A 9,917-nucleotide genomic window follows, 5' to 3' on the forward strand; every position below is an offset into this window, starting at 1 on the left:
TGAGGTTACAATACAGTCTTAGCGTAAAGATTGACAACAGGGAAAAATAACCTGATTAGCTCTGTCCAAAAGTAACAGAATCCACCCACTAACACCTCTAAAACTCACAAATTAACTTGTAATACTTGTACTTGTAATGAAAATCTGCTAGGCAACCACCAGAAACTCCATGAAGTTAGGCCTTTAGCTTTAGCAAACAAAACAGATGTAACATGTTAATAAGTAGCTTTAGAGATGCTAGCTCTAAAATGTTTAAAACATGATCACAATTTTTTTTTTGTTTTCCTGCTTTTGTTAGGTAGGGTCAAATTCCCATTCTGAGCTTTACACGGACCCAGTGGATCAAACCCAAACATGTGCCGTGAATTACACAACCATCGAACACCTCAACATGATTCATAGAGAATTAATTAAGACACATGAAACTTCTGTAAAATTGAATAGAAACTTGAAAGAAAAAGTGGAGAGAAAGAAAACCAAGTTTGAAAATAATCTCCATCATAGCCATTTCTGGTACAGGAAAGCTAATTGAATTTATATAGTCTATTTTTAAAAGGAAACTTGACTATATAAAAAGAAAAAAAAAGGTTTATCTCTGAAAGGTCATCACTGTGCATCATCAGTTTTTTAGAGATGACTTCTTAAATGGATTAAGTATGATGGATCATGTACCCTCAGGACTAGTGACTCTGACATTTGTATGAAGTCCTGTAGATGACCTTGCAGGGTCATTTTTCAGTTATGGGGTATTACGAAATATCTGAAACAGGGTCTACTGAAAAAAACTGTTTTTTGGGGGTGTCAAGCTTTCCATACTCCTCATAGTTCACACTGGGAATGGTGGTGGATTTACCGCTCAGAATTAGCAATCATTTTTGAAACAATGGGTCCTTGAGATCAGACAGAGGGGGACAAAAACCAGGCGCCTCATTTTCAGCTGACAATCGTCAACTGAATTGTCACTGGCAGATTTTATCAGTTGAAGCTAGCAAGCTAATTAAGCAACCACCAGCAGCACCACAAGTTGGTTGAAAACCTTTCTGTGGCTGACTTTAAGTTTTCCAGCTGACACACACACACACACACACACACACACGTATATATATATATAAAAGAACATGTTATACATGTTAGTGTTAAAACACAGGCAAAAGGACGTGCTATTGTGCAGGAGTGTTTTTACGTAACACATAATACCACAAAATAATGTGGAACATTTATTCCCACATTTGCATTGCATAAAATGTACAATAATGTAGCATAGTTACATTCCCTGTTGATGTTTTACTGGCAGTTTTACTGTTAGGCTTACAAAATCCTAACTGGTAGGCCTGTTGGGACACGGCTAGAACGGGGGCCCCTCAGGGCCTGAACACTGCTTACTCAGAGCAGGTATATAAGCCACTGAGGAAAAACCACCCTCAACAGACCGCGAGGAAAACATTTAAGAGGTCACACATTTCCGACTGAGGAAATGGAGTTCAGGGCTTCGCTTCTGCTGACACTCCTGGGCTTCTTGTTTGTGAAGCCAGGGTTTGGACAAAGCAGTGACATGGACATTAGAGACACTATTGAGAAGTTGATAAAGAATTTGCAGGACAAACTGAAAGATGTAGAAACACGGCAGAATGACTTTGAAGCTCTGGAGGCCAGGCTCAATGCGACTGTAGACGAGCTGACGAGACAGAAAGCTGAAATGGAAAGTCTGAAGAAAGAGAATGAAGGTACGAGATGATGTGTGAATTATTACCACATACAGTAAAAAAAAATTTGAGTAATACATTTGTTTTGTTCTGGGGTTTTTTTTGCTTTTTTTGTCATTAATTGTTTTTTATAAACTTGTGCAGGCCTGCAAACGAGACTGAACGCCTCAGAGGGGGAGATTGATAAGCTCAAACAGAGTAGTGGTAAAGGTAAGACAGATTAATAGTATTTCCTCCCAATCATCTGTGATTATTTAAGTTTGTATGTTAAGAGAGTTCAATATTTTACACCAGAAAATGTTACGTGATCACACTGATATAAGTCTAAAACAAATTTCTCATGTGATATTAAATGATACAACTGTGAAGAATCCTAAAATCTGCTGTCTGTGAGTGTTCATTTCTAAATGTGAGGTATGGTTCAGTATCACTAGTCCGTGACTCACATCTTTTAATATTATCTATATATTATCTTTATAACATTTACAATTTTTTTCTGCCCACAGCTGCTCCTCAGATTGCATTCTCTGTCTCTTTGGCAAACTTTGGAGAGATTTACAGAGGACCCTGCACTGACAAGACTCTAGTTTTTAAAAGGATCTTATCGAACACCGGCAATGCTTACGATCAAAATACAGGTACTGTTCGATCTTACACTGTGAGTTTGTGTTTAGTAGTCTATGTTTAGAACATTGTTACTTTTTTTTTCATTTCAAAGGGTTTGTCAGAGAAAATTGTAAATATCATAGAACTATTTTCTATTTTCAAACACCTGCTTCTGGTATTTCAAACAAGATACTGATATCACATGACTCAGGTCTGTAGTGTTTCCTAGTGGTGATTGTAGTGCTATGGGGAAATTAAAGCTGCACTAATCAATATTTTACATTAAAAAATATTTAATTGTAATGTAAAATGGGTGACAAAAACTTTACAGAGCATTTTAGTCTATTTTACATCATTGTTTTGGTTTACCAACTCGCTACTTTGCTGTAACTGGTGAACATAGAGGAGCATTTAACAACCCAAAAGCCAGATATTTCCTTCCAGAGTTAGAAAAAAACCCAAAATATGTTAATTAATGATACTTCAAGTAGCATTTGATATAGTGTCATTGGTTGAATCAAACTTAAATTATTGAGGCCAATTAATCATGAATTATAGTAACACTGGATTTACAGTCAATAAAAGAAACACATCACCGCTTACATTTCAGTTGTAATACTTTATTTTTGAGTTCCCTGTTAGTTAACCCAGGTCCTGAAAAGCCATAATTCATTGGGTTCTCCCCGCAATGTTTTCCTCCAGTAGCTCTTCTCTCAGAAATATTTAAGAAGTAAATCATAAATCTATTTGTGATTTCAGTGATTCATCTTGCATCTGCTTGTCTTTGGTGTGTTACAGGCATCTTCACAGCACCAGTAAATGGTCTCTACTACTTTAGCTTCAGTTCCTATGGCTACAACACTCATATAGTGGGGGCCATATTAATGAAGAATGCTGTCCGTCAGATTTCAACCTATGATGACCCTTCAGTAGACGGCTCAGACAGTAGCAGTAACGCTGTTGTTCTGCAGCTGGCTGCTGGAGATACTGTGCACATGGAGCTGTGGGATAACGGCAGAGTGTTTGATAACCTGAATGGACACACAACCTTCAGTGGGTTTCTCCTCTTCCCAATGTAGATGATCAGACATATATTTGTATTTTGGTTCTATCCAAAACTAGAGTGGCTCGATACATGTTTTAAATGTTTAGGTAAATTTTTATTAGAAGTATGTATGTGTGAACCTTCAGAATAATTAATGCAAAACAATAAACTCAATACATTGTCTATTTTCCTCTCTCTGATGTCTCTGTCTGCACCTTCAGCAATGACAAATGTGTTCACCAGCCTTTCACTAAAACTATGGCAACTATGAACACAAGTGGGACAGCTCTCTCCTGTGGTCATATTTGGTTATTGCAGTAATGAGTACATACACTAATAACTACATAAAATACTAAATATAATATGTTTTATTAAGGAATTAATTATCACTCCATCCCTAACTAAAACTTATAAAATTTAATTACAGCACATTTAACAGTTTAGTTAAATTAATAGCACCAAAAATACACTACAATTCATAGATATCCTACATTTGGCATCCCTAAAATAAAAGATACATTTATCTCAATCAAGATATTGTGAGACATGATTATTGTACATACCTATCCGTCCCTCATCTACAATGGAAGAATGTTTGCAAAATTACAAAAATAATGCTGTGATTAACATGGATTAAGTAACATGAAATTCAGCATCATTAAACCTTAAAAACTATAAGTGACATACTGGATCTCTTCACATCACAATCGGAAATGTGATGGCAAACACAGCAGAGCTGCTCGTATGTCACTGTTTGGCCCAGGCATCTTGCCCATATTCTCCCATCTCTCTGTGGCGGGATCATAACGGTGGACCATTTTAGTGTCACTGTAGTCCTCCTGGCTGTATCCACCCAGCACATAAAACTTTCCCTCCAAAACTGCACTTCCTGCTCCAACATGTGGCACATTTAGACATGCTAAGGCAGTCCAGGAGTCAGCTGAAGGATTGTACACCTCGCAGGCTAGCTGGTCAACAATGGTGTTGTTATTATCTGTGGTGATTCCACCTGCTACATAAAGACGGTCACCCAGGGCCTCCATGCAGTGATGAGCCCGAGGTTTAGTCATGTCTGCCAGATAGGTGCTCCCGGTCTCTGGGTGGTAGAGAAACATGGATGCAAGACAACGGTAGTCGCTGTTCAGCCCTCCTGAGACAAAGATCTGTCCTTGTAAAATTTTTGCAACATGCCCGCCGAGAGGCAGATCTATGGGCCAGGTAAAGCTGAAAGAAAAGAGATTTTTTTTTATATATCTAAGTATATACATTGAGTTTATACGTATATTGCTCATTCTGTTTAGTCAACACAAGACATCCCTGACTTTAAGACATTTCTCTGTTGGGCCATGATTCTCTTACTTACACAGTTAGCATCAAGTATCCTTCAATTTAACCCATTCTCATTGGCAACATTAGATTTCTCAACAGAATCCAAAAGACACAATTTTGCGATTGCATTTGATATATATTTATTTTTTAAGTAGTTTTTGCTCCAAAATCATAGTGTCTGGTCAGACAACCATACAGATCTGGCCTAACCATAGCAAGTCAATATGGCACAAGCTACTGAGCTAGTAGATGGTGGCTGGTTCGCAAATTTTATATAGCACGCATTGCTTTGAAAAATTAATATCCCTTCCAACATACCTCCAAGAGTTTGCAGTGGGGCAGTATCGTTCCACACTATCAATATACTCAGGGTCACAGTGTCCACCGATGGCATATATCTTTCCATCTAGCACAACCACAGAGAAAGCGCATCTCTTTTCGTGCATTTCAGCCAGGCTCTCCCAGCTGTTTTGATGGAGGTCATACCTACAGATGTGGGGACAGAAACAGTGATACATATGTTGATACGTAAACTGTACTCCATTTTCTTGAATGACCCAAGTGTACCCTCTCTTACCTGTAAACAGAATTCAGGGTGTCACCAACTCCATAATACCTCTTCCCACCAAACACGTACAGTTGTCCTTTGAGCACCGCCACCTCATGACCGAACCTCGCGGGCTCTGGCATTTCTCCCAACTTTCTCCACTCCATGTTCTTTTTTATCCCTGTATGGTTCCTCAGGGAATTCCCAAACCAGAGTTCTTTGCTGATGCTGCGGCTACCCAGATCTTCAGAGATCCGGTCACCTCCAATCAGGACCAGACTCTCTTTTGGCAGGTAGATGCGGCACTGACTCTGTGGTGCTGTGTCATTGGAGCAGAAATCCTCAAAAACTGCTTCATAGAGCTCGACCAGGCTGTGATCCGACCACATATTCAGAGACTGAACCTCTTTGAATTCCTTGAATGTCATCAAGGGAAAGTGAATAGTTTTCATCAATTCCTTAGCAAGTTTAAGCCTTTTCTTGGGCTTAGCTTGAATCCATGCCACCACTGCTTTGAATACAACAAGTTCAGATGGAACACAGAGTGAGTGACTGTTCAAGTACCTGAGGAGGTTTTTGGCTGGCAGGTCCTTGAACTTTAAGGTGCATGCTACCTTTTGGAATTGTCGCAAGACAAAATCATCCGCAACTTCGAGAAGCTGCACCATCTCGTAAGCCTGAGCAAAAGATGCCACATCCAGGCAGGAGTGGGGATTAATTTCTTGTTGCATGAAGTTTAGGCACAAGGAGAGGGCAGGTTGGTACTGGAGTTGGAGAGTGGTACTAGTGATCTCAAAGACACACCTCCAGCTGAGGGGCAGAGTCCCGCTGTAGGAGCAGCCGATCAGAACCTCCAGCTCTGAGGCCAAGAGGAAGGGGAGAGTCACACAAGTCTGATGCGACTCCCTCATCCCCAACGTGAACATGCCACGGAAGTAGTCACTACTTGCGGCTAGGATTACTCTGTGGACTAGAGGGAGAATGGTGATGAGATACTAGCCTCTACCTCCCAAAACATAACAGGACATATATGAAACTTTATATAAATTCACTAATTGGTTGTCTACTCACCATGCAGCGAGTCTCCAATAGCTTCCAAAATAACATCACAGCCCACCTTGTCCATCCACAACTGTTTGATGGACTGAAGACTGATCATCATTTGTTCTGCAGCAGAGATCCTTTCTTTGTTCTTCTGACCTTCAGTTTTTGTGGACTCTTCCTCGGTGCAGAGATCCAGCACCCTGGGAACGCCAAGCTTTTGAGCTGCTGCCTTTATCTGTTCCACGGTGTCCTTGGTCAGACAAGATATAAGTCCAGAATAGGCAAACTCCACAACTGCCTCTAATCCAACATGATCTACCGCTGAACCCAGGGACAGTGACCACGTATTGGTTCCAACTCTTGTGCCATCATCTTTTCTTTCATCAACTCTATCATTTTCTATATTGTTTCTACTCAGGCCTTCCCAGATAAAGGAGCTGACAGCAGCCAGAACAGGGGAATGGACATGGAAACTCTTCCCATCTTCTGTGCTCAAAGTTAGGTCGGTGAGAAGGGAAGAGTCCCTAAACTCTTTCAGAGTGCAGAATATGTCCGTAGGGTAATCATCTTTGCAGTAAATCTTTACCACATCTTCATTACTATCCACATCTTCATACATTGAATATTCTGCATCCTCGTCATCTGTAGAGTCTTCCTCTTCCTCTTGAAGTTTTTCTTGACAGTCTTGAAACTCTTCTACGTGAGTTGTCAAAGATTCTGCAACTGTTTCTTCCTCATATGTAGGCTTCTCACTCTCGTCTTCCTCTTGTCGTCTTCCCTTCGAAGTCCACGCTCCTAATGTGCTATTTTCATTCCTCGTTGACTTTTCATCAAGATTGTCCAGTTCCCTGGGATCATTGCATTGTTCTTCAGTAGCTCTCTCTTCGTTCTTTCTCTCTGACTTGAAACTTTCATCCTCAGATTCCATCCAGTCAGAATCTTCATCATCGGGCTCGACTGAATCTGAAAAAATGTCTTCTTCTTTTACTGTTCCATCTTCTTGTGCTACGCTCTCTTGGTTTTGCTGAGCATGTTCGTCCTCAATCCCCCTTTCGTTTATGTATTCTCTAAACTGCATTCTAGGGTCGTAATGTTCAATTTGCTCCTGCTCCGGTTGCTCGTCTTTCCCATCATCATCTTCCCCTACCTGCTCTTGTTCTGTCACTTCCCTGTCTTCATCCTCCTCCTCCTCCTCCTCCTCCTCCTTGTTCACCTTAATCTCTACCTCTTCCTCTGATTCTCCATCTTCCTCCCATTGCTCTGATTCTGTGTCCCCCCTCTCTCTCTCAACCATCTCCTCATTCTCCCTAACCTCCCCCTCAACCCCAATCGCAACAATTTCTCCTTGCATCACTTCCTTCCCTTCCTCATCTTCCACTTCCTCATTCTCATTGACCTCCCTATCAAACTCATTTTCTTTACCTTTCTTCCCTTCCTCTAGTTCCTCAACTTCCTTCACTTCCCTCTCCTCCTCCTCCACCTCCTCCTCCTCCTCCACCTCCACCTCCATGTTCACCTTAACCTCTCTCTCTACCTCATTTTCCCCCACTTCTTCCCCTTCCTCCAGTTTCTCCACTTCCTTCACTTCCTCCTCATTCACCTCCTTGTTGACCTTAACCTCTCTCTCTACCTCATTTTCTCCCACTTCCTCCCCTTCATCCAGTTCCTCTGCTTCCCTCACCCTCTTCTCCTCCACCTCCTCCCTCTTTAACATTTTCTCTTCCCCTTCCTCCATTTCCTCTGCCTCCGTCACCTCCCTCTCCGCCTCTGAATCCATTTCCTTGTTCTCCTTAACATTCCTCTCTCTTTCATTTTCTCCCTTTTCCTCCTCTTTCTCTGTGTTGTGTGCTTCCTTCGCCTTGTCCTTTTTTTCCCTGTTTATTTTCTTCTCCTGCCCTTCTTCTTCCTGTTCACTCCCTTCCTCCAGCTTTTCCTCTTTTTCTCCCTTCCAACCAGCTTCATTTTCCTCCTCTCTCTCCTCTTCACTCACTTCCTCTTCCTCACTGTCTGTGTCCTCCTTGTTTTCTTTCCCATCATCCTCCTCTTCTTCCTCCTCCTCCTCATTCACCTCCACTTTTCCCCAAAGATTCACCCTCTCCCTCCATTTCCTCCTCCTTTTTTCCTGCGTATCTTTCTTCCATTCATCCCACTCCTTCTGTAGGCAGGGATTAGCTACTGCCATACTGTCAAGTATAACTTTAATCTCTACTAATCCTTTCAATCCCCCCTTTCCTAAACACTCAACACATTAACACCTCTTGATTGCCAAAAGATTGTAGGTCACTTACTTTTTGCACATCTCGTGCAAGAATGCACAGAGAAAATCATGTATGTCCAATGTCAGTCCACTGTTTGGATGTTGCTGTTATTGTTGCAAGCAGCGCTACCTCTTGTCCCGTCTGCAGACACCAGCTGTGTTGTCTATTTGTTACTGTCCTGCCTCTCTCTCTCTCTCCTGTATATGAAGGTTCAACAGTGGCACAAGTGCTCACGATTCCTGATATAACCAAACATGCTGCTAAATAGTGTAATATGTCACGAGGTAATTGAAATTCTAAACTGTTTGGGGTGTCAACCTGAGACCTGACAAAGATTTTTTTGGGGGGTTTATGCACTAAATGTTTGGTTATATTTCTACTATATTAATGTTAAATTGTTTTGTTCCTTTTCATGTTTCCTCAATTTGTTATTATTACCTTTTATTGGTTATTATATCATGTGTGTTTAGAGGTCATGCATTTTATTTTCATGTTCTTGAATAATTCAACATTGCACTCCAGTACTGTACTGATCATGTTCTACTGTTCTTGAATTTATACTGTAAATATTTGGCCCCAGCAAGAAATAAATAAGAGAATAATCTAGACCTGGAGGCAGCTGGTTCTCTGCCTGCATGAATCTGTGCACCAAGACATCTTGGGGGCCTTGGCAAGCATCTTTATTCAGGGCCATATGACTCAGGGATCAGGATTAAATGCCTAGAGGGTCATCAGTGGAATCACATTGCTCCTCCACGGCCAAACACAGTGGTATCTGGGTCAAGTATCGAGAGGCACGAGGGTAGATAAGAGGCCAAGGGGACAACAAAACACAACAAAACACAATTTATATGTATCGGCTTTTGTGCCGACAGAGAAAACAAACAGCTGGGTCACACTGTAACCTTGAGTTGAAAAATAGCTTCACAGGTCACAAGCAGCTGACAATGGACTCTCACAAATATGCTCTCTCCTTGTGTTACCACATTGTTAGAAATGGCAACTGCTTTGGGATGCTTTTGTTACCTTAAGTTTTATTAGTGTAATTTGATTTAGTAAGATAGACGGACTTTAGGACGGTCTTTAAACAAACTTTGTGATGAGTTTCTGAATATGTCTTAGCCAGAAACAGTGATGTATTTTGTCTGATCCTAACAGCAAGTCACTCTAGCATCTCAAATTAACAGCTATCAGAAATTACAGTGTTAGTTATAACAGTGTTAGTTATAAGTCAATTTGTCCTTTTTGTAGCTTGATGTTGTCTTATATTTGTGAAACTAAATTTAAATTCTTCCAGGTTTAATCTCAGAAGTCAAGCTCCTCTGAACTAGCTTGTGCTCACGGACACTTAAACTAGCCTGATAATTATATGGAAATGGTATTTC

General features: G+C 40.9%; 2 protein-coding genes across 2 annotated transcripts; one reads left to right on the top strand and one right to left on the bottom strand.

Annotated features, from left to right (window-relative positions):
• Positions 1-1,419: 1,419 nt before the first annotated feature.
• cbln11 (cerebellin 11) lies at positions 1,420-3,537 on the top strand. Its single transcript, XM_023415380.2, has 4 exons — positions 1,420-1,724; positions 1,848-1,913; positions 2,210-2,341; positions 3,108-3,537. Exons 1-4 carry the CDS (start codon positions 1,475-1,477, stop codon positions 3,386-3,388), a joined length of 729 nt encoding a protein of 242 aa, XP_023271148.1. The 5' UTR covers positions 1,420-1,474; the 3' UTR covers positions 3,389-3,537.
• On the bottom strand, positions 2,914-8,780 carry LOC111661722 (uncharacterized). Its single transcript, XM_023415379.2, has 4 exons — positions 6,302-8,780; positions 5,261-6,200; positions 5,002-5,169; positions 2,914-4,578 (listed from the first exon to the last, which is right to left on the bottom strand). The coding sequence occupies exons 1-4, from the start codon at positions 8,454-8,456 to the stop codon at positions 4,056-4,058; spliced, it is 3,786 nt and encodes a 1,261-aa protein (XP_023271147.2). The 5' UTR covers positions 8,457-8,780; the 3' UTR covers positions 2,914-4,055.
• Positions 8,781-9,917: the final 1,137 nt, after the last annotated feature.

This window comes from Seriola lalandi, unplaced genomic scaffold (genome assembly GCF_002814215.2).
Source record: "Seriola lalandi dorsalis isolate HSWRI2012SDOR001 ecotype SW California unplaced genomic scaffold, Sedor1 jcf7180002054549, whole genome shotgun sequence".
NCBI classification, from domain to species: domain Eukaryota; kingdom Metazoa; phylum Chordata; class Actinopteri; order Carangiformes; family Carangidae; genus Seriola; species Seriola lalandi.

Coding starts and splice junctions, on each gene's coding strand:
- cbln11 (XM_023415380.2), top strand. CDS start 1,475: ATGGAGTTCAGGGCTTCGCTTCTGCTGACACTCCTGGGCTTCTTGTTT. Junction 1,914..2,209: donor CAAACAGAGTAGTGGTAAAG/GTAAGACAGATT, acceptor TTCTGCCCACAG/CTGCTCCTCAGATTGCATTC. Junction 2,342..3,107: donor TGCTTACGATCAAAATACAG/GTACTGTTCGAT, acceptor GGTGTGTTACAG/GCATCTTCACAGCACCAGTA.
- LOC111661722 (XM_023415379.2), bottom strand. CDS start 8,456: ATGGCAGTAGCTAATCCCTGCCTACAGAAGGAGTGGGATGAATGGAAG. Junction 5,170..5,260: donor ACCCTGAATTCTGTTTACAG/GTAAGAGAGGGT, acceptor CCACATCTGTAG/GTATGACCTCCATCAAAACA. Junction 4,579..5,001: donor CCCACTGCAAACTCTTGGAG/GTATGTTGGAAG, acceptor CTTTTCTTTCAG/CTTTACCTGGCCCATAGATC.